At 40.8% G+C, this 27,797-nt stretch overlaps 1 protein-coding gene and 1 long non-coding RNA gene across 2 annotated transcripts; one reads left to right on the top strand and one right to left on the bottom strand.

The window, feature by feature from the left end:
• Nucleotides 1-431: 431 nt before the first annotated feature.
• LOC112441633 (uncharacterized) lies at nt 432-27,796 on the bottom strand. The gene is made up of 3 exons (XR_009490669.1): nt 27,681-27,796; nt 25,491-25,587; nt 432-1,274 (listed from the first exon to the last, which is right to left on the bottom strand). It is a non-coding gene; the product is annotated as an uncharacterized lncRNA (long non-coding RNA).
• Nucleotides 2,355-13,026, top strand: LOC786870 (tripartite motif-containing protein 5-like). Its single transcript, XM_015474726.3, is given in 9 exon segments — nt 2,355-4,418; nt 4,982-5,077; nt 5,893-6,123; nt 8,865-8,887; nt 10,076-10,176; nt 10,454-10,480; nt 10,715-10,738; nt 10,741-11,048; nt 11,050-13,026. Coding segments are annotated over 9 exon segments (1,470 nt in total). The 5' UTR covers nt 2,355-3,995; the 3' UTR covers nt 11,287-13,026.
• Nucleotide 27,797: the final 1 nt, after the last annotated feature.

The following is a 27,797-nucleotide window of genomic DNA, read 5'->3' as shown; positions in this document are numbered from 1 at the left end:
GCAGTTCATGGGGTCGCAAAGAGTCGGACACGACTGAGCGACCTAACTGACTGAACTGACTCAACTGATGCTTGTCTTTGGCTGTTATATCTGAGATGTTCTCAGTTTGTATTTTAATGACCTCCAAGGTAAAAGATCAAAGGTAAGGATCAAGCTTCTGACATTGTGGGAGTCAAAGGACTGAGGTTTCATCAGGCAGACGCCACTCATGTTCCCACATCTATCTTCCTATTGCCAAGGGAAGCCTGTATCACTGCTTAGAGAGTGGTGGGATTCATCCTTCAGGTATGAGGACTAGTTCCTTCATGTCCCTTGTGATCTAGCTGCTTTGATATTAGATCCTTGGAGCACTGCAAGGAAAATACATTTTGCCATTTCATGTCTGAATGCATGCTCTGTGCCTCCCTTCTTTATAGGCTCTTGATGCATCTCAGCAGTAGCTGGATCTTGAATAGGATGAGAAATAATTGGAGGCCCCTCACCATATTTTAAGCAAAGCTTTAGCCATGAAATGATATAATATCTACCCTGACCTTGATATTCATTAACGTGTTATCTTGTGCGCCTACCAAAATGCACATCTAGACTAGTTTTACTGTCAAAAATGTGGCCTTAAAGTGAAAGGTTGCTGCTGAGCCGTGAAAGACACCAGGATTCTTGGCCTCCGGAGGACAGGAATTCAATCCGGGGCTAGTGACGAGGCTTGATCGCTCAGAGCTTTTGTTTAACAAATTTTTATTAAAGTATAAAAGAGATAGACAAAGCTTCTGACATAGACATCAGAAGGGGGAAGAAATAGTGCCCCCCCCCCTGCTAGTTTTAGCAAGCTGTTTTATGTCTGTTAGAAAGCTATTAATCAGATAAGAGAGACACCTCAAGGCTGAGAGAGTTTCACCAGGCCCCTCTCCCACAATATGCATTTTTCAGATAGGAAGGCATGAGGTGTATCATCCCCCAGCCGTCAAATAATTGATATCAATACTGGTTTGTTGAGCTATTATCTGCCCAAGATTTGAGAAAAGGAAAAATGTTAGTCTTAGGTGGAACCACTTTGAAGAAAGGCAAAGTGAAAGTGAAAGTGAAGTCACTCCATCTTGTCTGACTCTTTGTGACCCGACGGACTGTAGCCTACCAGGCTTCTCCGTCCGTGGGATTTTCCAGGCAAGAGTACTGGAGTGTGGTTTCATTTCCTTCTCCCGGGGATCTTCCCGACCAAGGGATCGAACCTGGGCCTCCCACATTGTAGGCAGATGCTTTTTCTGAGCCAGGGAAGTCTGAAGAAAGGCAAATTCCAAAGCAAATACATAGTTTCATTAACATAGCTTATGAAAAACATTTCCATAAGAAAACCTCAAGGTTTGAGAAAAGTTCATGTGGAACCAGGTGTCATCATGGCAACACAGAATTTAAGAGAAACCTTCTTTTAACTTTGTATAGAGAAGGAAAACATTCTGACACTTATAGTTTGTTTCCTCCTGCCGCTTAAGGGAGACATAAAAGATGTCTGACACTTGCAGCCTATTTCCTCTGTTTGGAGATCCCTGGCCTTTCTGCCTGTTACCCTTTCAAAAGTCAGCTGAGTTTTCACTTTATTGTAACCCAGTAGGCTTCCCAGAAAAACAAAATACACACACATACACACACAACACAAAACAAAACAAAAAACAACAATAACAAAACCTAGAAGAGTAAGCCAATATTACCTTTACAGGAAGAAACATTCTAGGACTGATGTTATCCCTTATCCCCACATATCTAATCCAACTCCCAATCTTGTCCTTATACCTCTTCTTATCTCTCACTCTCACCTGCTGTCCAGCATTTCCTTCATCACCCTGTCCCTCGAGCTATCATCATCTCTCCACTGAGCAACTGTGCCTGCATCCTACCTGATCCTCCCTATTCCACACTGGGTCCATCCAACATCTCACAGCCCAAGGGGCACAGCTGGTCATGCCCCTACTCCTCTCTGATGGGAAAACATTGAAACTTCTCCTGACTCTTGGAGATGGGTCCCTGAAAGTTATACAGTTTGGGAAGTGTCATGTTTAATGTCACTGCAGCCTCTTGTGACGCAGAAAGCCCTGCAGTCTTCTGTACAGCAGCCACACTGGCCTTTTCAAACTCATACAAGATGATGTGTCTTCCACACACAAGTCATTTCCTCTACCTGGAACGTTTTTTCTTCTTTCTCATTCCATTTTCCTTTATCTTCTTCAGTTTGCACTTTCACTGTTGTATTTTCAAGCTGAAATTCTTGGATAGCCCTTATTTTCTCCAATTATTTGATTTCTAAACAACATCTGCATCTTTTTGGTAATGTTTTCCACATTTGTTCTTTTGTATGTATACAAGTATATATATATATATGCACCTAAGGCTGAATTTTTATTTACTCTTACTTTCCAGGTGAATATCAAATTAATAGTGGTTTAAATCTTCTGTTTAGACTCATATTTCTTTTTATGGATATTAGTCTAGTTGCTAGCATATGTTACTTATTAGTGATAATTAGTCGAATGGTCTTGCCCAATATATTGAGAGGTTTTTTTTCAAAACTGACATTTATTTCTCCTGTGTTTATGTGTCTTCAGATACCTGACTTGTGTGATCGGTTGAGTATATTGATACTACCTCCCTCCCTATAATCCTCTTACACACACACATCTCTGGGCTCCTATCAATATCCTTGACCTAATTTCAGTCCAAGGTGAAATCACTATTTACCCACTAAGACTTCCCAGTACCTCCCAAGTGATCTGTATCTCTTCACTTCCACACCCCCACTGCATTGGGTATTAATTGAGTCCATGAATTTGCCTTTGTTTGTCTTTGATTAGCTCAATGGGTAGGAGACAGGCCCCTAAAGGAGGACCGCTAATACATTAGGTTTAGTTCCACTCTGTATTGAAGATACGTGATCTTTGTGAGTCACCACCTCTCTTTACATATCTGATAATGGGTTTGCTTTCACCATGACAAACACACATAGTCAAATATTGTATGTGTGTGCTCAGTTGTGATCGACTCTTTGCAACCTCATGAACTGAAGCCCGCCAGACTCCTCTGTCCATGGGATTTTCCCAGCAAGATTACTGGAGTGGGTTGCCATTTGCTCCTCCAGAGGATCTTCCTGACCCAGGGACTGAACCCGAGTCACCTGCATTGCCTGTATTGGCAGGCAGATTCTTTACCACTAAGCCACCTGGGAATCCTTGTCATATAGTAAAATTATGTCATGACAATAAGGGAAATCATTGTAAACATCCAACAAATGATGACAATGATTACATTGTGTTAAGTCTTCAGAGCAGGTCTATGTGATAAGAGAACACTTAAGGAGAGTTTACTGAAGTACAAGAGACAGTCATACTGATATTTTGATACTGAGGATATTTGAGGCATGGAAAGATGGTGGGTCACATAAGGATCTTAGTGGAAAAAGTGTCAGGTCATCCTTTTGTTTAGTAAAATTAAATAATAAAAATAATTCCACAGATAAGGATGGAATTTGTCATGTGACATGAATCAAGAGTAAAGTATTTAAAATTATTATGAAATGTCTTTACAGAATTATATTGGTTTCTGCCAAATATCAACATAAATCAGCTATAGATATACATATGTCCCTTCCCTCTTGAACCTCCCTCCCACCTCCCTCCCCATCCCACCCCTCCAGGTTGGTATAGAGTCCTGGTTTGAGTTCCCTGAGTCATACAGCAAATTCCCATTCAATTAAAAAAATAAATAAAAAATTTAAAAGTATTATGAAATGTCCTTTTTGCCAGGTCACCAAGCTTTTTATCTTGTATCTTCATGGTTCATTTTTGTTCCTCAATAATCTGGTCTTGGACTGTACTTGATTTATTCACAACTAGTATCTTGCATTTCTATCTTTCTTACTCGGTCCCCTTTTAAACCTTCCAACACTCAGGGATCTCTGAGAAAGAGAACCCTCAGAAGTCAGGACAAGTCGGAGCAGTTGAGCAGCTCTCATGGCTTCAGGAATTGTGGTGAACCTACAGCAGGAGGTAACCTGCCCCATTTGCCTGGAGCTTCTGACAGAACCCCTGAGCCTTGACTGTGGCCATAGCTTCTGCCAAGCCTGCATCACTGCAAACAACATGGTGTCCATGAATGACCAAGACGAGGACAGAAGGTGCCCTGTGTGCAGAATTAGTTATGAGCCTGGGAACCTGCGGCCTAATAGGCATGTGGCCAACATAGTACAGAGGCTCAGAGAGGTCAAGTTGAGCCCAGAGGTGGAGCAAGAGAGAAATCTCTGTCTGCGCCATGGAGAGAAACTCATGCTCTTCTGTGAGGAGGACAGGGAAGTCATTTGCTGGCTTTGTGCACGGTCCCAGGAGCACCATGGTCACCACACATTCCTCATGGAAGAGGTTGCCCAGGACTATCAGGTAAGAGAGCGGAATGGAGGAAAGACAGATCATAAAGTGTTACTTGAGGGGAAATCGCCACTTTGCATTGGACTTTGTTTACCTGTTCACCATGGACTCGAGGCCTGTGATCTCTTTTCATCCTATGCCCACGCTCTGATGTGTGAGGGACGTTTCTGTGAATTCCCCCAATTACAAAGTAATGATCCTACACACAGACTTTTAGTCAGAAGTAGGTGGAGATCTGATGCCCAAAGAAGCTCTCATGATGACTTTGAACAGGAGGGTAATGAGGACACTGGGTGGATTGAGGTGTGTTGTTTCCCTGCTGCAGGATCAGGTTTCTCTAGAACAAAGAGAACCAGTCTTCTTTGGAGAGAGAATGCTGACTCCTATCTCTTGAGTCTTAAGAATACATTCCCCTCCTCAGGTTTTCTCCCAGGTCATAGATTCTAATAGCTGTTCTCTACAGGTTTTGTAAAGTGGATTCTCTTTGGAAATCAGCCTCATTTCTCTCTCATTTATCCTCTACAGTGATGCTGAGAAAGCCCATAGCTTGACTCTGTGTGGTTCTTTTCTCACAGAAGAAACTCCAAGAAGCTCTAGAGAAGCTGAGGGAGAAGCAGCTGGAAGCTGAGGAGTTGGAAGTTAAAGTCAGAGCAGACATTGCTGCCTGGAAGGTAGGAGAAGGCACTTCCTGAGGGAGTTAGACAGATATCCTGGACAGGACCTTGGGTGGTCACAAGTAGCGGCCTTCCTCTTTGTTCCCTGACAGTTGTCATTTGATTAGTCTTTTCCTTCATCCTATCCCTGAAGGGGTGGTGCTAAAAAGGGAACATATCACAGATGAACATAGATCCTGGAAGGGAGGTATTTATACAGAGGGCATCTCTCATGAGGATAACAAGGGAACCTCAGATTCCATTCCTGTCATGTGTTTTTGTCCTTGACTCTTCTGATTGAGACATTTGTCAATGGCTCATGGCTCTGTCCTGGCTTCCCTGGTAGCTCAGCTGTTAAAGACTCTGCCTTCAATGCAGGAGACCCCGGTTTGATTCCTTGGTTGGGAAGATCCCCTGGAGAAGGGATAGGCTACCCACTCCAGATTCTGGCCTGGAGAATTCCATGGACTGTATAGTTCATGGGGTCGCAAAGAGTTGGACACAACTGAGTGACTTTCACTTACACTTTCATAGTTCAGTCAGACATAACTGAGCAACTTACACCTGTCCTCAGCTTTCAACCTTAGCAGAAGGTGGTGGGAGGGAGTCATGAGTAATACAGGAAGGCACGAGCATCCTGGACATCTGTGTGAAGACTGAGTCACAGCCAGGGGTCCCATTTGGCTATGAGTTGTCTTCAACAATACAGACTTGGGACTATTATTTTGAAATGTGATGTAGAGAAAAAGAAATAGCATGTGAGCTTCCCTACTTATTGCTTCCCTCCTTCCTCTCTCTCTGTCTTCCTCTCTCTCTTTCTCGTACTCCTGAAGGACCAAATACAACGTGAGAGGCAAAATGTCAAGGCAGTGTTTCAGAAACTGAGAAAGAACCTTAAATATGAGGAGGTGAAGGAACTGCAAAAACTGAAGGGTAAGGAGGAAGTTGGTCTACGTAACCTGGCAGACTCTGAGCATGTGCTGATTCAGCAGAGCCAGCTGGTGAGAAATCTCATCTCAGATGTGGAACATCATTTGAAAGGGTCAACAATGGAGATGCTGCAGGTAACACTGGGCAAGAAACCCCAGAATCTGTGATATGAACACTTGAACTTTACTGTTCGTATGATATATAGCTTTCTATGTTTTTAACTTCACCATTCTTGTATCATTGAATGCAAAATGTATGTCTTGTAGATAGCAATATTGGCTTTTTATCAAGTCAAAAATCTTCCTTTTAATGGGAGTATTAATATAATGCCATTTAATAATGCAATCATTGACCTGGTTAAATTTATCATTTTTCTATTTGCATTCTGTATGGCTAGTTTTCATTCTTCTCTTTCACTTCAACTAGCTTGTTTTGTGTTAAATATCTCTGGTATAAAATATTGTTTTGTTATTTTTGAACTATGTATATTTTTTCTTTTTTCCTAATAGTTTCTCTAATGATTAGAATGTTTCCTATCCCATCATGATCTACTCCTAACACCAAGTGCATTTCAGTAAAAATAGAAACTTCCTGTACCACTGCTTCATTTCGTTCTAGCAACAACACAATGATGCTTTTAATATTACACCCAATCCTACAGGCTAATGCCTGCAAGCATCTGAACTTTTCAGAATAATGGGAAGAAAAATTCTCTTTTCTTCTGGAGTTTATGTCAGGAGATTTTTGTTTTCTTCATTAACTGAGAATAAAGTCAATATGAATGATAGTTGCTCAGTTGTGTCTGACTCTTTGCAACCTCATGGACTATACCCCACCAGACTCCTCTGTCCATGGAATTCTCCAGGCAAGAATACTGGAGTGGGATGTCATTTCCTTCTCCAAAGTCAACATAGGTGGAGTGAAATAGAATTGGAGAAAGACACAGACCAGATTCTGATGACGAGTTTGGCGCTTCAAAATTAATCATTGATTAAAGTTGTAACTGTATTCACAAAATTTTCTACTTATTGCAGTTTTCTTTGATTTTTGTCATATAAAAGAAAACAGCAGAGAGACATGTTTTTTGTTTTTTTTGTGTGTGTGGATCCAGCTGTTGTACTAGTTTTTGGTAACATGTAAATAAGTCTAATAACAAAGACATCAAATATACTGATAAATATCTGCTCAAAGAAAACAACATCTCTGATGATTAAGAAAATTAGATAGCTATAAACTGTTAAGGACTTGAACAAAACTGATTCAGTACAAACTAAAGTGCAGATAAATGCTCTAGTTTTTGGACAGTGACTGAGTGCTTATTGGTTACATTATGAAAATGGGATACAAGAGAGGAGGCAGTTTAGTTGATGAATAGTAACTTACATATTAGACATCCTAAATTACTGATTCTTGTGACTCATTTTTTACTGAATAGATTAATAAGCATTTAAGAGACAAAGATTGCTGGGAAAAATAGCAATAACCTCAGATATGCAGATGACACCACCGTTATGGCAGAAAGTGAAGAGAAACTAAAGAGCCTCTTGTTGAAAGTGAAAATGGAGAGTGAAAAAGTTGGCTTAAAGCTCAACGTTCAGAAAACTAAGATCATGGCATCTGGTCCCATCACTTCATGGAAAATAGATGCTGAAACAGTGGAAACAGTGTCAGACTTTCTTTTTTGGGGTTCCAAAATCACTGCAGAAAGTGATTGCAGCCATGAAATTAAAAGATGCTTACTCCTTGGAAGGAAAGTTATGACCAACCTAGATAGCATATTCAAAAGCAGAGGATTTACTTTGCCAACAAAGGCCCATCTAGTCAAGGCTATGGTTTTTCCAGTGGTCATGTATGGATGTGAGAGTTGGACTGTGAAGAAAGCTGAGCACCAAAGAATTGATGCTTTTGAAGTGTGGTATTGGAAAAGACTCTTGAGGGTCCCTTGGATTGCAAGGAGATCCAACCAATCCATTCTAAAGGAGATCAGTCCTGAGTGTTCTTTGGAAGGACTGATGCTAAAGCTGAAACTCCAGTACTTTGGCCACCTCATGTGAAGAGTTGACTCATTGGAAAAGACTCTGATGCTGGGAGGGATTGGGGGCAGGAGGAGATGGGGACAAAAGAGGATGAGATGGCTGGATGGCATCATCGACTCTATGGACATGAGTTTGAGTGAACACCGGGAGTTGGTGATGGACAGGGAGGCCTGGCATGCCTTGATTCATGGGGTTGCAAAGAGTTGGACACGACTGAGCGACTGAACTGAACTGAACTGAAGAGACAAAACTGAGTAAAATTAAAGATTTGGAAATCAACTGCCCGTGCGTATGCTGAACTTAAGGGAGTGAAAGAGATCACTGATAAGTGTGTAAAATGACGCTAGAGAGACATGAAAAACACATACATTAATACATTTGTTTACTTCCAGCCTCATAAAAGCCATGTTAATAGCGTGAAGAATATTAGGATTATGTATTCCTCTTTGGTTCTCCAAAGCCTGACTTCAAGCTTGGCAAATAATAGTATAACACTTGATACTTTTGTTGAATAAATTAAAGAAACCATTAAGTATTCAAATAGCCTCATGGGGCATTTTATGCCTTTGCAGGAAAGTGAATATGTCGGTTTTTTATGTTCTCTCATCAGCACATACTAAAAGCGTCCTGCTTTTACAAGCGTCAAAGCTATTTCACCTTTGTTGAAAATGTGACAGCGTCACAAGAGTCTTCTAGAATGATTGGCCTTGCTCTTGTCTTTACTTTTGCTCTCACATTGAGACAATCATATTCACACAATCAGGGGTGGTGGGGATGTAATGAAGATTTCTAAGTGGGAAGACCTATTACTCCTTGACTCATGTTTTTTTCCTCACTAGGATGTGAACAACATCATGAAAAGGTACGTGTGGGAGACCAGAGATAGTCCATTTATGGAATAAAAATAATTAAAATCACTGACTAGATTTATCTGGTGGCCAATTAGAGGGAAACAATGCTCAAGGCAGAAAAAGTGGTATATAGATTTGCCTTCAATTTCTGTTCACAAATCAAGGCTAAATTTTTCCTAATGATTAAGAATGGACCAACTTCTACTGTAGATAATTGCAGTCATTGAAAGTCACAGAGTTTAGTCAGTAGCCATAATAGGAATAAGACGTTGCAATGACAGACTTCTGTGACCCCAAATATTTAATTCACACTTGGTGTCTTTATGCGACTCAGCTTTCGTATTTAGTAGGTGCTTGAATTACCTTGGGAGAGTCATGTCTTCTTTATCGGCCAAGCACCCAAATTGGAGAGAACTCCTTTATATTTGAATTTTGCCTAGTGTATAGAAAAGACTTGGCCCTTCTATACCTTTCTGATTAGATTTCCAAAAACAGACTTGAATATCAAAGACTATTATGGCTGTGCTGCAAACAGTTGATCCATCTTGCTCATATACTCTACAAGGCAGAATGGAAAGTTAGCATCCTTGTGTTTGAATTTCCACATGTACATGGTAGCATCAAGATTTTTACAAACACATCAAATTTAAACCACTGTTACTCTAGTATTCCTAATGTCCTGTTTCTCAAGGGTTTGTCATTATTCCCAGAGAACCTGAGATCTCAGGGTGTTCTGAGAGCCTGTGTATTGGGGAGCAGACTTTGAAGATCTGGGGACTCTCTAGACAGTGTTCTCATACCTGGTATGTCTCAAACACCTGGGAGCCAGGTCCTGCTACCTAACTTTCTGACACCTCCCTGGAACATGTACCTATGCAGGGATTTTTCCACAAATTAATTTTTTGTGGTTCCAAAATATTATTTCAAATAATTTCATATGCTTTCTAGGAGCTAGAGAGGGAGAAGTTAATGATTTTGCTAAAGAAGGAAGAAACTGTCCTTCTGACAGGTCAGTACAGTCCCAGGTCACATGGAGGGTAACTAGGAAGGTGGACATTCGCACATTCCTTCTGGCGCCAAAGTCAGGTGTCCAGTCTCTCCTTTCCCAAGACAGTTCAAGTGCATCAGTGGAGTGAAAGTCAGTGGTTTCAGAGGAACAAGAAGTCAGTCGTGTGGGAGTCAATCTTTTCCTTCCCTAGGAGTGAAACCTTAACCCTGAAGAAGCCCAGAACTCTCCCCAAGGGACAAAGGAGAATGTGTTCAGCTCTTGATCTGACAGACATACAGCGAGTGTATAATGGTGAGGAGTGCTACCTAAGTGGGTGTCTGTGGAATTCTTGTGATGGGGTAAAATGGGGAGCAGCCTCCAATTTCTAGATGTGGATAGAGACAGCAAAGCCCAGATACTTCGTGCTGACGATGTGGTCATATTTATGGGAAGTGACCAAGTGTTTGTTCATTTCTCTTTCATCAGTTCAGTACCTCAGCACAGCCCTTCCCCTAATCTGAAAAAAATAGATTTCAGAGCTGACTCCCTGGCTTATATGTAACATTATGGTTTATTATCATTATTTCAGGGCTGACAGATGTGCAACGCTACTGGGGTAAGGAAACATCACAATGTTATCAAGTCACCCTATTTTCATCATCTTTTAGACTTTTTCATTTTCTATTACATCTCATATTTTAAGATGTCCATTTCCACTCCCAACACACACATGCACACACACACACACACATACACTACCTTTCCATTTAAGTTTTTTTAAGATCCCTTTTACAGTATTACAAATAAACCTACATCATAGACCTAATCCAACTCTGTAATTTTCCCACAGTTCACATGTTCCTGAATCTTCTTGCTAGGACCTTGCCATTTCTGAGGACCAGAAGCAATTGAGATATGTGTGCGATTTGGAACCAAACAATATATATAAGAATGATGATTTTGAAGATCATGGTGTCCTGAGCTCCCCAGTTATCACATCACAGAAATATCATTGGGAGGCAGACGTGTCAGAAAAACCTGCCTGGATCCTGGGAGCATATGGTAGAAAACAGCATGGATATAAGATGAAGTTTCTATTTGAAAACAAGGGAAATTGTCAATATGTCTACTGGAGATATCAACCTAAATATAGCTACTGGATTAGAGGGTTAAAAAGAATATGTTCAGTTTGAATATGATGCTTTTGATGAGTCTTCTTCCTCAGGTCCCTTGATCTTAACCCTCTCCCTGAGTATTCCTCCTCATTGTATTGGGGTTTTCTTAGACTATAATACTGATGTCTTATTTGTCAATGTCACAAACCAAGGAATTCTCATCTATAAACTCTCTTCATCTTCCTTTACTCAGAAAATATTTCCATATTTTAATCCTGGGAAATGTAATGCTCCCATAACTCTGTGATGGCCAAACTCTTGAACTTCCTTAGATTCACACTCACTTCTTTGTAGTGTCTCTTGATATATGTGCAGATTTCTATGGAAGGAATGATGCTAAAGCTGAAACTCCAGTACTTTGGGCACCTCATGCGAAGAGTTGACTCATTGGAAAAGACTCTGATGCTGGGAGGGATTGGAGGCAGGAGAAGGGGACGACAGAGGATGAGATGGCTGGATGGCATCACCGACTAGATGGACATTAGTCTGGGTGAACTCTGGAAGTTGGTGATGGACAGGGAGGCCTGGCGTGCTGTGATTCATGGGGTCGCAAAGAGTCGGACACGACTGAGCAACTGAACTGACTGAACTGAACTGAAGACACCTTTGCTTATCTACTATTGCTCCACCCCTCCGTCTTGTTCAATTTAAATGTCCTTAATTCATCAAAGGCTTCCTTGGTGACTCATTGGTAAAGAATCTGCCTACCAAAGCAGGAGACCTTCAATGCAGGTGGGTTAAATCCCTGGGTCAAGAAGATCCCCTGGAGAAGGAAACGGCTACCTACTACAGTATTCTTGTCTGGGAAATCCCATGGACAGAGGAGACTGGTGGGCTACTGTTCATGGGGTCACAAAGAGTCAGACATGAGTTAGCGACTAAATAACAACAACAACAATTCATCAATAGGGTACAAGATTTGTTTGTATCATATTTTCCCAATATCATTTTTGCATTAGGAGAAAATTTTAATTCATCATTCCCCATATCCTAAGGAAAAAAGACTGATGCCTTGTAAAGAAAGAATAGTATTGACGGGATGTCTCTGCCAAATTTTTACAATCTCATTTCCTCTGCCACTGACTGCTTAAGAAGAAGGAAAGCTTTTCAACAACTTTTGCACACTGTCACTTAGTTTAGGAGTCATTCTCTAAAGAATGAGTGCTGAGCAGTGTCTCTGTTTATCCTTCATGTCCCTTATTCATCAAGGAATTAAGGAGAAAATATCATAAATGATATGTACTAAGAGCGGAAGTTTTGTGTCCAGAGTATTTGAGTTCAAGACCTGTCTCTCTACACATTAGCAGTATAATCTTAAATAACATCCCTAAACACTGTGCTTATTTTCTTAAAGTAATTTTGATATAAAAATTGCAACATACATAAAATCATTGTGAGAAGATAAAAATTACTAAATGTAAAGTATGTAAGTGTCTCAGCTTAAATATTTGATCTATTAATTAATGAAAAATAAAACATTTGTCAGTGTCTTATTAAACAGGTTTGTGCTTTCAGGGGCATAATGTTTTGTTTTATTTTTTATTGACCTCTCTTTTTCCAGATCCTAGATACCTTTGTCCCTCTGTCCAGATCACTCCAAGCAGCTCTCCCTGTCACAGATTGTTAGAATTTTATTATAGTTTTTCTGTTTCTACCCACTGGCTCTTAGCAAGTAAACTAGATTCTGTGATACTCAGGGTCTCATTTGTAAGAAAAAAAGAGTTATACAAAATTTACCTGATTAGTATTGTGAAAGTTAAACAATACAATGTTTGAAACAATACCTGTAATTTCTTGCACATGAGGGAGTAGTCCCATAGGGTGTCTGTTCTTTCTTTGATTCCCTTTCACCGAAATCACTTTAAGAATATATGCTAGTTTCCTTTCAAAATTATTTCCATTTCTATGTTTTAAGAAACAGAATGCATTGACTAAGAGATTATACTTTTCTTTCAATCTTACCTAATTTTTAAATAAATCTTTCTCTGTATAAATAGCTTTTTTTCTTTCTTTATTTTGCCAACACCAAGAGACACATGGCATCTTAGTTTCCTGAGCAGGAAGCAAACTGGCACTCCCCCTAGAGTGGAAATGCCAAGTCTTAATCACTGGACTGCCAGGGAAGTTCCACCTTTTCTTATTTTTAAAAACTTTTCTGCAGTAAACATGTCTCATTGAAATTGAATTTTAATTTGTCACTTTGCCAAGTTTTAAAATTTATCATTCCCAATGATATGTTAAGACTCAGAAGTGTAATTGTGGGATTTGTTACCAGTTTTGTAGCTAAGTGTTTGTCTGTTCTGATCAGACTTACTATTGCAATAATGTGAAAGCTGTCAGAAAGACCTTGAATGTGGAATAGAAGCAGAAGATATTAAGAAGAGGTGGCAAGAATACACAGAAGAACTGTACAAAAAAGATCTTCACGACCGAGATAATCACGATGGTGTGATCACTCACCAGAGCCAGATATCCTGGAATGTGAAGTCAAGTGGGCCTTAGAAAGCATCACTACAACAAAGCTAGTGTAGGAGATGGAATTCCAGTTGAGCTATTTCAAATCCTGAATATGATGCTGTGAAAGTGCTGCACTCATATGTCAGCAAGTTTGGAAAGCTCAGCAGTGGCCACAGGACTGGAAAAGATCAGTTTGCATTCCAGTCCCAAAGAAAGGCAATGCCAAAGAATGTTCAAACTACCGCACAATTGCACTCATCTCATATGCTAGTAAAGGAATGCTCAAAATTCTCCAAGCCAGGCTTCAGCAATATGTGAACCGTGAACTTCCTGATGTTCAAGCTGGTTTTAGAAAAGGCAGAGGAACCAAAGACCAAATTGCCAACATCCTCCAGATCATCAAAAAAGCAAGAGAGTTCCAGAAAAATATCTATTTCTGCTTTATTGACTATGCCAAAGCCTTTGGCTGTGTGGATCACAATAAACTGTGGAGAATTCTGAAAGAGATGGGAATACCAGACCACCCGATCTGCCTCTTGAGAAATCTGTATGCAGGTCAGGAAGCAACAGTTAGAACTGGACATGGAACAACAGACTGGTTCCAAATAGGAAAAGGAGTATGGCAAGGCTGTATATTGTCACCCTGTTTATTTAACTTCTATGCAGAGTACATCATGAGAAACGCTGGGCTGGAAGAAGCACAAGCTGGAATCAAGATTCCCAGGAGATATAACAATAACCTCAGATGTGCAGATGACACCACCCTTATGGCAGAAAGTGAAGAGGAAACAAAAAGCCTCTTGATGAGAATGAAAGAGGAGAGTGAAAAAGTTGGCTTAATACTCAACATTCCGAAAACTAAGATCATGGCATCCGGTCCCATAACTTCATGGGAAATAGATGAGGAAACAGTGGAAACAGTGTCAGACTTTATTTTATGGGGCCCCAAAATCACTGCAGATGGTGACCGCAGCCATGAAATTAAAAGATGCTTACTCCTCGGAAGGAAAGTTATGACCAACCTAGAGAGCATATTCAAAAGCAGAGACATTCCTGTGCCAACAAAGGTGCATCTACTCAAGGCTATGGTTTTTCCAGTAGTTATGTATGGATGTGAGAGTTGGACTGTGAAGAAAGCTGAGCGCCGGAGAATTGATGCCTTTGAACTGTGGTTCTGGAGAAGACTCTTGAGAGTCCCTTGGACTGCAAGAAGATCCAACCAGTCTATTCTTAAGGAAATCAGCCCTGGGATTTCTTTGGAAGGAGTGATGCTAAAGCTGAAACTTCAGTACTTTGGCCACCTCATGCAAAGAGTTGACTCAATGGGAAAGACTGTGATGCTGGGAGGGATTGGGGGCAAGAGGAGAAGGGGACGACAGAGGATGAGATGGCTCGATGGCATCACTGAGTCAGTGGACGTGAGTCTGAGTGAACTCCGGGAGTTGGTGATGGACAGGGAAGCCTGGTGTGCTGTGATTCATGGGGTCGCAAAGAGTCGGACACGACTGAACGACTGAGCTGAACTGAACTGTCAGAAAGAAAAGTCTGTTGTCTTCTTTCATTGAGATAGGAGGGATTATTCTTGCAATGGATATCCATCCAGGGCCTGGTGGGATCCCCATGTCTTCTGGAATTTTTATACCTAACTCTTTCAACAGAGTCAGAGTTTTAAAATAAAATGTGGATTTTTGTTGAAACAATATCTGCTTTATCCCTGCTTATTCCCAAGAATTCTCTACTTCTTTACCTATGGAAGCCCTTTGTTGAGTCAAGGATTTCCAAGGAGGATTTTTCCAGTCTCTGCATGTATGTGCACACATACATCCATGTCTTGGAATTTATTTATGGAAACTGAAGGAAATTGATCTTCTAACTTTTTCCTTTGACCTCTGTTTTCCTGTCACCCCATTGCTATGATGACTGAGGCTCTGACTCACTACTAAAAATCATACTCTTGGTTTATTAACACATGACTCTCTAGGGAAAATTATATCTTTTAATTACTGGAATAGCTGATCCTCCAGTTCAGGATGAAGTACCTAGTTATGAGAATATGAAAATTTAAATTTTTATATAAAGGAGAATAGAAAATATCTGCACACTGAAGAACATTCACTTTCTAAGGGGGGTTCCTGGCCCCAGAAGTAAAGCTCTCTGCTGAAAATTATGTGAAATCTATACATTGCTCTCAATTATATGGTCTCTTCTCAGTAAAAGAACAAAGAAGGTTTTTGGAATTTCTTCAGTATTGGTGCTTGGAAAACGGGATAGCTGCACACCATATACATAAGTAAACTCAGAACAGATTAATGACCTAAATGTATGTGCTCAGTTCAGTTCAGTCGCTCAGTCGTGTCCGACTCTGAGACCCCATGAATTGAAGCACGCCAGGCCTCTCTGTCTATTACCATCTCCCGGAGTTCACTCAAACTCATGTTCATTGAGTCTGTGATGCCATCCAGCCATCTCATCCTCTGTCGTCCCCTTGTCCTCCTGCCCCCAATCCCTCCCAGCATCAGAGTCTTTTCCAATGAGTCAACTCTTCTCATGAGGTGGCCAAAGTATTGGAGTTTCAGCTTCAGCATCACTCCTTACAAAGAACACCCAGAACTGGTCTCCTTTAGGATGGACTGGTTGGATCTTCTTGCAGTCCAAGGGACTCTCAAGAGTCTTCTCCAACACCACAGTTCAAAAGCATCAATTCTTTGGCGCTCAGCCTTCTTCACAGTCCAACTCTCACATCCATATATGACCACAGGAAAAACCATAATCTTGACTACACGGACCTTTGTTGGCAAAGTAATGTCTCTGCTTTTGAATATGCTATCTAGGTTGGTCATAACTTTCCTTCCAAGGAGTAAGCGTCTTTTCATTTCATGGCAGCAGTCACCATCTGCAGTGATTTTTGGAGCCCAAAAAGATAAAATCTGACACTGTTTCCCCATCTATTTCCCGTGAAGTGATGGAGCCAGATGTCATGATCTTCATTTTCTGAATGTTGAGCCTTAAGTCAACTTTTGCACTCTCCTCTTTCACTTTCATCAAGAGGCCTTTTAGTTCTTCTTCACTTTCTCCCATAAGGGTGGTGTCATCTGCATGTCTGAGGTTATTGATATTTCTCCTAGCAATCTTGATTCCAGCTTGTGTTTCTTCCAGCCCAGTGTTTCTCATGATGTACTCTGCATAGAAGTTAAATAAGAAGGGTGACAATATACAGCCTTGACGTACTCCTTTTCCTATTTGGAACCAGTCTGTTGTTCCATGTCCAGTTCTAACTGTTGCTTCCTGACCTGCATATAGGTTTCTCAAGAGTTGGGTCAGGTGGTCCTAAAACCATATAACTCCTAGAAGAAAACATAGCAGATCACTCTTTGACATAAAGCACAGCAATATGTTTTTGGATCTGTCTCCTAAGGCAAAAAAAATTAAAGTAAAACCAAACCAAAGAGACCTAATGAAACTTAAAAGCTTTTGCACAGCAAAGGAAGCTATCCACAAAGCAAAATGGCAACCAACTGAAAGGGAGAAAATTTTTGCAAACGATATGAGAAATAAAGTATTAATATCCAAAACTTAAAAACAGTTCATAGAACTCAATATAAAAAAACAAATAAACAAACAAAAAACCCAATTTAAAAATGAGAAGAAGCCCTGAAAATATATCTTCTGCCAAAGAATACACACGTGTTTGACAGGCAGATGAAAAAATGTTCAGCATTGCTAATCATCAGAGAAAAGCAAATCACACCTGCCATGAGATAACATCTCACACCTTTCAAAATTGTTATCATCAAAAAGACCACAAATAACAAATATTGGTGAGTTTACAGAGAAAGGGGAGTTCTAACATAGTGTGGGTGAGATTTTAGATTGGTGCAATCACTATGGAGACAGTATGGAAATTTCTCAAAAAACTGAAAGTACAAATAGCATACGATTTAGCAATTTCACTCTTAGGTGTATATCTGAAGAAAGCAAAACAAAAACAAAAATTTGAAAAGATACCTGCACCCCAACATTCATGGCAGCATTATCTACAATAAAGAAGATAAGGAAGTAATCTGTGTCCATATAGATGAATGGGTAAAAAAGTTGTGGTAAATATACAAAATGGAATATTAGCCAAAAAAAAGAGAAAGAAATTGTGTCATTTGCAACAAATGTATGGATCTAAAGTACATAATGCTTAATGAAATAAGTCAGACAAAGGAAATCAAGTACTCTAGATTGATACTTACATGTAGAATCTAAAAAAATAAAACAAGTTATGAAACAAAACAGAAATAGATTCACAGATATAGGAAACAAATTAGTGCTTGCAACTGGGGAAAAGTAAGTGAGAAGAAACAAGATAAGCATGAGTTTAAGAGAAACAAACTACTATGCATAAAATAAATAAGCTATAAGAATATATTATATAACATTACTTAAAAATAACTTTAAAAGAAGTATTTCTACAAACATATTGGATCACTAGGTTTTACACCTGAAACTAATATCATATTACATATCAATTATACCTCAATAAAAATATTTTAGTGTATCATAAAATAATTATCATTGTGAGACATCTTTTCTTATCAATTTCATCGCTGCCAGGCCCTACTTTATAATCACAATAGCCTCTTTAACTGAATATATTAATTAAAAGTTGATTTATTTTATTTATTTATTTATTTCCCTTCCTCCTTATAGAATGTCCAGCTGTACCCAGTGTACTCAGGCACAGAATGTGAAATTGGAAAGTGTCAGTCACTTAGTCAAGTCCAGTTCTTTGTGATTCTATGGACTGGAGCCCACCAGGCTCCTCTGTCCATGGAATTCTTCAGGCAAGAATACTAGAGTGTGTTGCCATTCCCTTCTCAAGGGATATTCCTGACCCAGTGAGTCAAGTACAGACTCAAGTCAAATCTCTTTCCTCATCAGGAGCTCCCTCTTTCTAACCAAATCTTTCTTCATCAAGGCTGACTTTGGAGATTCTCCTCTCTGCTATGTATTCTTTGTTCCCTCTCTGCCATAGTCGGTTTTAGACCCTTGTCTTCTGAGCTGATACAGTTCACCTCTGTCAGGCCAGTTACTATAGGGTCTTAGAAACGATTTGTTAGTTTACTGTTTCAGGTTTTATTTTACTAGCATTGCAAGAAATTTATATTAAATAATAGTAGATGACTACCTTGGAAAAAAACAAAGCACAATTTCACTTTACAGTTCTATTTAAGAAGAAAGACACTTTCTCTACAATATCCATAATTTGTGGTTTTATCGTACTTAGCAGAAACAGTTTTACTGCAGTCACAGAAGAAGAAAATCCTGTCTATAAATTTCCTGTTTGAACTTTATATGTGTACACTTATTTACATACACACATAAGCAAAACCAAAACAGTCACACACAAAAAAAGAAGAAGTAGAAGAGATTGGTTTGGTGAGCAAAAGAAAGTAAAAAATGATATCAGTTAAAAACAAAACAAAAACATAATGTGGAAAACAAAATTAAGCAATATGCCAGCTGGGGAATAAAGCAATGAAAGCAAAACAGACTAATAAACATGGTGAGAAAAAAAGAGAAAGAAAGAAAGAAAAGAAAACTTAAATAGAAGTAGGAATTCTCCAAGCCAGGTTTCAGCAATATGTGAACCATGAACTTCCTGATGTTCAAGCTGGTTTTAGAAAAGGCAGAGGAACCAGAGATCAAATTGCCAACATCCCCTGGATCATGGAAAAAGCAAGAGAGTTCCAGAAAAACATCTATTTCTGCTTTATTGACTATGCCAAAGCCTTTGACTGTGTGGATCACAATCAACTGTGGAAAATTCTGCAAGAGATGGGAATACCAGACCACCTGATCTGCCTCCTGAGAAATTTGTATGCAGGTCAGGAAGCAACAGTTAGAACTGGACATGGAACAACAGACTGGTTCCAAATAGGAAAAGGAGTACGTCAAGGCTGTATATTGTCACCATGTTTATTTAACCTATATGCAGAGTACATCATGAGAAACACTGGGCTGGAAGAAGCACAAGCTGGAATCAAGATTCCCAGGAGATATATCAATAACCTCAGATATGCAGATGACACCACCCTGATGGCAGAAAGTGAAGAGGAACTAAAAGGCCTCCTGATGAAAGTGAAAGAGAAGAGTGAAAAAGTTGGCTTAAAGCTCAACATTCAGAAAACTAAGATCATGGCATCCGGTCCCATCACTACATGGGAAATAGATGGGGAAACAGTGGAAACAGTGTCAGACTTTATTTTCTGGGGCTCCAAAATCACTACAGATGGTCACCGCAGCCATGAAATTAAAAGATGCTTACTCCTTGGAAGGAAAGTTATGACCAACCTAGATAGCATATTCAAAAGCAGAGACATTACTTTGCCAAAAAAGGTTCATCTAGTCAAGGCTGTGATTTTTCCTGCGGTCATGTATGGACGTGAGAGTTGGACTGTGAAGAAGGCTGAGCGCTGAAGCATTGATGCTTTTGAACTGTGGTGTTGGAGAAGACTCTTGAGCTTCCCTTGGACTGCAAGGAGATGCAACCAGTCCATTCTGAAGGAGATCAGCCCTGGGATTTCTTTGGAAGGAATGATGCTAAAGCTGAAACTCCAGTACTTTGGCCACCTCATTCGAAGAGTTGACTCATTGGAAAAGACTCTGTTGCTGTGAGAGACTGGGGGCAGGAGGAGAAGGGGATGACAGAAGATGAGATGGCTGGATGGCATCACTGACTCGATGGACATGAGTTGGGTGAACTCCAGCAGTTGGTGATGGACAGGGAGGCCTGGCGTGCTGCAATTCATGGGGTCGCAAGGAGTCGGACACGACTGAGTGACTGAAATGAACTGAAAGGAGATTTATATATACTAAAGAATAACTACAACAGGCAAAAAAGAAAAGCCAACAAATAATATATGTAGAAAAATAATAATATTACATTTTTTTAATTAAAAAAATGGGAAAAACCTTCACAACTGCAAAAGGTCAATGTAGAGGCTGATGCTGCTGCTAAGTCGCTTCAGTCGTGTCCAACTCTGTGCGACCCCATAGGCGACAGCCCACCAGGCTCCGCTGTCCCTGGGATTCTCCAGGCAAGAACACTGGAGTGGGTTGCCATTTCCTTCTCCAAAGCATAAAAGTGAAAAGTGAAAGTGAATTTGCTGAGTCCTGTCCGACTCTCTGCCAATACATGGACTCAGACTACCAGGTTCCCCCGTCCATGCGATTTTCCAGGCAAGAGTACTGGAGTGGGTTGCCATTGTAGAGGCAGACATATTTAAAGGAAATAAGAAGTCTGATTAACAACAACAACAAAAATTCTCAAAAAGTGTAAATAGATTTAATAGCATTAATAAAATCAACAACTACAGCTCAGAGGGAAAATAAGGAAAAGAGAAAAAAATTCAGAAACAATGATAGGACAAGTTAAAATATAAGAATAACAAATGCTTTTCTTGGATCTCACCTGTCAGTGTCTTTTCCCTCCCTGTGAGTTATAGTTCACCTCACCTCCCTAGGATGCCCTCCAATACTGGGATAGTCTCTAGACCTGTTATGGGACAGTCAGATTCTAATCTGGCCCTACTCCTGCATTTTCTTGCCTCTAATATCTGCATCGGCCTGTGCTAGCACGTTTTCTTTTTCAGGACCTCTCACTGTCCTTATATATATTCCATAGACACAAAGTCTGCCTAGTTGACCACGTGAATTTAATTGGCAACTTGTACCACTGGTGGGAAGGTTTTGGGTTCTCTTCCTTAGCCACACTACCCCTGGATTTCAACGGTGGTTTTATCTGCACCTCTGCATGTGAGTGGTCTATAGGGCTTTGCTCCTGAGGCTGCTCTGGAGGACTTAGGTTTGCCACAGCGAGGACCTGGTATGGAGGCGGTGCAGCTGCTTGGATCACAGGGGCCCTGGCAGTCCCAAGTACTGAGAGAAACCAGTGGCTAAGACAACAGTGAATAAGGGGCCCTTAGGGTTTTTCCTAGCCTCTGGCTGCTCTGTCCAAGTGGGGATCATTCGAGGGAGTGGCACAGGAGCTTGGACCCATGGCGATGCTGGATACATAGAGGTGCCAGTGGCAAGTGTCACAGAAGATATGGTGCTATTAGGGTTTTGCCGGGTTCCTCTCTCCACGGAGTTCTTCAGGCAAGAATACTGGAGTGAGTTGCCATTCCCTTCTCCAAGGGATCTTCCTGAACCAGGGATCAAACCCAGGTCTCCTGCAATACAGGCAGATTCTTTACTGTCTAAGCCACCAGGGAGCCCCACAACTTGGTTCTGGCAGCTCTGCCCCGATGATGATTGAGCATGGAGGCGACACGGCTGCTTGGATCGTGGGAACTCTGGTGGCGTCAAGTGCGCAGGGACACCAACTGCCTCAATCGCAAGAGCTACAGTCCTGAAGTGAAGTGAATTGAAGTGAAGTCACTCAGTCATGTCTGACTCTTGGTGACCCCATGGACTGTAGCCTACCAGGCTCCTCTGTCCATGGGATTTTCCAGGCAAGAGTATTGGAGTGGGTTGCTATTTCCTTCTCAAGGATATCTTCCCGACCCAGGGATCGAACCCAGGTCTCCTGAATTGTAGGCAGACGCTTTACTGTCTGAGGTCCTATTAGAGTCTTTTCCTAGCCTCTAAGAGAAGTCGCCCAGTCGTGTCCTGCTCTTTGTGATCCCACGGACTGTAGCCTATCAGGTTCCTCCATCCACGGGATTTTCCGGGCAAGAGTACTGGAGTGGGTTGGCATTTCCTTCTCCAGAGGATGTTCCTGACCCAGGGATCAAACCCACATCTCCCACATTGAAGGCAGACACTTTACCGTCTGAGCCACCAGGGAAGCCTCTGGCAGCTGGCAATTAGAGGGTCTCTTTGGCTAGGCCTTCTCTCTTGCTTGACCCATTCAGGCATTTACAGGACTCCCCCCCCACCCCCGTTCCAGTTGGGGTTCTTCTCTGTTTCTTGGTGCCTCGGGCACTTGCAGGACCCTTCCCCATTTTGGAGGCCTCTTCTGTTTCTCAGCACATCAAGCACTTAAAGGGCCACCCTGACTGGGGTCCTTCTCTGCTGCTTGGTGCATCAGGCACTTAAAGGGCACCTCTCTCAGGGGTCTTTCTGTTTTTGTCTCTGTCTCTGGACAGTGTCCCCACTGTCCAGTGATGAAGTGCGGGGAGAGAGAGGGTATGGAGATGGCTCTGTCTCCTGTGTGTGACTCAGTAGTATCACCCTGACTCCATGTGTGCTTGGCTTTCCTTCACAAACATTTCCCACTGCATCTACCACAAGTCCCCTTGGGCTGTCTCTCTGCAGTCAACAGCAATCCTTGCCCTGGCATTGCTCTCCAATCTCTGTGCTCCAGCTCCCAGCTGCTGCATTTCCTAGGGGACTTGTGTCCCTGTCCGGAGTATATATGGCTGCAGCAAGGGTTGTCTGTGTGATTGTCAGGACCTGAGAGAGATCCTGAACAATGAGCAATTGAAGGAATGGCAAAACCTGAAGACTGAGGAGGAGGTTGGTCTATGTAATCTGGCTGACTCTGAGAATGAGCTGGTCCAGCAGAGCCAGTTGATGAGAGATCTCATCTCAGATGTGGAGCATCGTTTGCAGGAACCAAAAAACAAGATGCTGCAGGTAAAACTGAGACCTGCATTTGAGACCTGAGAAAAATGAAGGCAAAATTTCCATCTCTTCTGTGTTGCTGTGCTCTTTCTGGTTTTGTTACTAAGGTTGCTTTGTGCCTGCAGCCCCTATCCCTCATAGCTCCATTATTCCTGCAATGCAGAAGAACCTGGTTCAATTTCTGGGTCGGAATGATCCGCTGAAGAAGGGATAGGGTACCCACTCCAGTATTCTTGGGCTTCCCTTGTGGCTCAGCTGGTAAAGAATCTGCCTGCAATGCGAGAGTCCTGGGTTCAATCCCTGGGTCCGGAAGATCCCCTGGAAAAAGGAAAGGCTACCCACTCCAGTATTCTGGCCTGGAGAATTCCATGGACTGTGTAGCCCATGGGGTTGCAGAGAGTCAGACACAACTGAGCGACTTTCACTCTTACTGTCATGCAACTCAAGTTCCCGTATTTAGTAGATGCTTGACTTATGGGAAAGTTGAATCTTCTTTACCTGCCAGAGACCTAGAATTGGAGACAATTCCCTTACACTTCAATTTCCCCCAGAGTATAGAAGAGAGCCGGTATCTTTTTGTATAGATTTCCAGAAACAGACTTGGATTTTAAGGAATATTTTGGCCTTGCTGCAAATCATTGATCCATTGGGTCACATACTCAAGAAGCCAGAATGGAAAGACATCATCTTTGTGTTTGTATTTGCATACCTATATGGCAGGATTAAGATCTTTACAAGCACATGAAATTCAGACCACTCTTCATTTAGTATTCATAATGTCATCTTTTCCCGGAGTTTGTAATTATTCCCAGGTATCATGAAATCTCAGGGTATTTTGACACCCACCCTTTTAGGGAGTAGACTTTGAAGGCATGGGGACTCTTGACACACACTAATATGTCTCAAACACCCAGGAGTCAGGTTCTGCAAACCTGAGTGGAAGTGTTATGCCCGGAGTGTCTTATTTCAGAACTGTCTTCACATATTAGCAGTGTGACCTAGAATAACATCCTTAACTGCTGTGTTTATTTTATTAATGTAATCATGATATAAAAACTGCACCATACATAATATTGTCAGATGATAAATTATATTTTCTCCTTGGAAAGACCCTGATGGGAAAGATTGAGGGCGGGAGGAGAAGGGGACGACAGAGGATGAGATGCTTGGATGTCATCACTGACTCAATGGACATGAGTTTGAGCAAACTCTGGGAGATGCTGAAGGACAGGAAGCCTGGTATGCTGCAGTCCATAGAATCGTGGAGTCGGACATGATTGAACAACTGAACGACAACAAAACGATACTAAGTGAGAAGCATCTAAGTGTCTCAATAACAAGTATTTGACCTATTGAATAGCAAAAAATATAACCTGTGTCAGTGTCTCATTAAACAGGTTTGTGCTTTCAGGGACACAAGGATTCTTTGCACTGATGCATCATTTTCCAGATCCTAGATCACCTTTGTGCTGCTGTCAAGACTATTCCAGCTCTGCCTGTCATGGAAAAGCATGTGTGCCTAGGCGTGTGTGTCTTTGTGTTTGTGGGATTACATTTTTTTATAATAATTTCAGAATTGCTACATACTTGCTCTTATTCCGTAAACATATTCTTTACGAACTGAGCCACTAGAGAAAACCTAAGTAAACTAGATTCTATGAGATCCAGGATCTTATTTGCAAAATATATATATATACAGAATTTACCTAGTTATCATTATGTGTACTAAACAATACAACAGTTGTAATAACTTCTGTAACTTCTAGCTCAAAAGTGGTACTCTATATGATGTTTATTCATTTTCTGCTTCCCTCTCATTGTGACTAAAATAAGTCATTTTCAGAATAAATATTAGCTTATATTCAACATGATAACCCTTTCTATGTTTTAGAAACAGAACACACTGATGAAAGAATTACAATTTTATTTAAATCTTACCTAATTGTAAAATAAATGTTTCTGGATAATGCCTTATTTTATTTTTTCAAAAAATTGTACAATCATTCTATTTCTTTGAATTCAAATTTCAATTTAGGCTCTGTTTGGCCCAAAGTTACCATTCACAGTGATACATTAAGACTCAGAGGTATAATTGTGAGATTTCTTAGCACTGATTTGGGCAGGTTTTTGTGTGTCCTGGTCAGCCGTACTTTTTTAATGAGTTAAAGTTCTCGGGAATGAAGGAAAAAGTATGATATCTTCCTTCAGTGAGATAAGAGGGGAATTAATTCTGCAGTGGATGTGCATTCAGGGTTGGTGGAATCGCCATGTCTTTTGGAATTTTTAATCCCTATGGACTCAAAGTTATTTTTTTTAAAAAGTGGATCCAGTGTATTTTCTCTTATCCATATTTGTCCCAAAGGATTATCAACCTCTTACCTTTGGATGAACTTTGATTTGACAAGGTTTCCAAAGAGGAATTTTCCCAGTTTTGTGTCTGTGTGTGTATGCACACATCCATGTCCTGGCACTCACCCTGGGAAACAAGGGAAGATTGGTCTTTTAAATACTTCTTTTGATCTCTTCCTTCCTATCTTCCCAATGCTACAATAACTGGGATTCTGACTCATGAGGAAAATTCTGTAGTCTTGAATTATTGACAAATGAACCCCCAGGGCCACTGATGCTGTTTCATTTACTGGAATGCTCAGTTCTCCAGTTCAGGAGGAAGTACCTAGTTATGAGAAACTGAGGAGCTGGATTTTTGTATACAACAGAAAAGATCTGCACACAGAGGGGCATTCCCTTTTATCAGGGACCCCTGGGTTTCCCTGGTAGCTCAGCTGGTCAAGAATCCACCTGCAATGCAGGAGACCTTGGTTCGATTGTGAAGATGTCCCAGAGAAGGGAATGGCTACCCACTCCAGTATTCTGGCCTGGAGAATTGCATGGACAGAGAAGCCTGACAGGCTACAGTCCATGAGGTTGCAAAGAGTTAGCCATGAATGAGTGACCTTCACTGGCCCCAGAAGTGAAGCCCTTTCCTGAAAAGAATATGACACTTATAAGTTTTTCCGCGTCACATGTTCTTTTCTTTGTTAAAGACTGAAGAAGGTGTTCTGGAAGCTCCTCAGTTACTGGTGCTGGGAAAACTGTATAACTGCACACATGAGATGAGAACCGAACATTTCCTCCCACCATATACAAAGGTAAACTCAAGATAGATTAAAGGCCTAAATGTAAGTCCTGAAACCATAAAGCTCATAGAAGAGAATATAATTAGACACTGTTTCACATAAATCACAGCAATATATTTTTGGATTTATATCCAAAGACAAAGGAATAAAAGCAGAAGTAAACAAACAGGACTGAATTAAAAGCATTTACACAGTGAAAGAAACATTTGACAAAATTAAGATATACTGAATGGGAGATAATTTGCAACTGAGATAAATAATACTGGGTTAATATCCAAAATTTTAAACAGTTCATACAACTCAATATCAAAAAAAAAAAAAAAAACGCAAAATATCACTGTTTGGCTCATGTCTGGAAATTGCTGCTTATCTGGGTCATTATCTTTATTATAGTTCACCTCTGCCAAGAAAAACACAGAATTTTTTCCTTACTGTATTATTCAAGGTACTTTAGAGAAACAGAATATCTATTTATATATCTATTTTCATAATGAGGATTTATTTGAAGATTCTTTAATGTAAGGAATTGGCTCACATAATTACAGACCCTAAGAAATTCCAGTCCTGCCATCTGCAAGCTGGAAATCTACGTAACTCAGTCCAAGTCCGAAGCTTGGGGCCACAGTACAGTCTAGTCTCAACGCAATAGAAGAGCTGCCTCTCAGCTCAAGTAGGCAGGCAGGAACAAGAAGAACAAATTCTTCCTTCTTCCACATGTTTGTTCTTTCCAGATCCCTCAACAAATTGAATGACGATGCTCACTCACCCTGGAAAAAGCAAACTACTTTACTGAGTCCACAGATCTAATTCTAATCGCATCTGGAAACGACACCCACACAGACACATCTAGAAACAGTCTGACACAAAGAACCAGTTGGTGTTAACACACAAAACTACTTTTACAGCTTCATTTTATAAGATCCTAAGGATTATATGTTAAATAGTATTAGATGTCATTGTTCAACAAACAACCCTCCTACAGTTTACTCTTTCTCAAGCTGTTTAGTAAAAGTGTCATTTTGCCACATAGCATCCAGCTTCTGAATGTCAGCATCAGTGAACGACCACTCTGTGATCACCTTTCTAAGTGACCACCTGAGTGATTCAGGTTTGTTGAGCCATTTCCTCTAACATGACCTAATAGGACAGACTCGCCAGATTCCCTACTTCAGCTGGTGGACACAGGCCAGTAAAGAGCAAGCCAATTCTGCTGTCTGAAGGGAGTCCTCAGTGTGGGTCTTCACTGGGGTAAAGGGGATACTTTACTCCTGCATCGGACAGCTCTTTGTTAGGAAACAAGACAAGGTGGGTGTGTGAAATTGCATTGCTTAGGAAGCCTAAGTTTTCCAAAGGACTGATTATTTTGAAGAGACTTGAGAATAGCTTCTCGGAGAAGACCTGAGATAGGAATAAGAAGCACTCACTGACTCACCGAGCGCAGGCACAAAAGCCGCCTTAGTTTCCAGAGGCCCTATGTGCATGCCTCTTACTGGCCTATAGTTTCTCTCCTCCTTTCCTGCCCAAACTCCACCCACTAGAATTTTACTTT

This window comes from Bos taurus, chromosome 15, assembly GCF_002263795.3.
Source record: "Bos taurus isolate L1 Dominette 01449 registration number 42190680 breed Hereford chromosome 15, ARS-UCD2.0, whole genome shotgun sequence".
Taxonomy (NCBI): domain Eukaryota; kingdom Metazoa; phylum Chordata; class Mammalia; order Artiodactyla; family Bovidae; genus Bos; species Bos taurus.
This window is presented reverse-complemented; position numbering and strand designations above follow the sequence as displayed.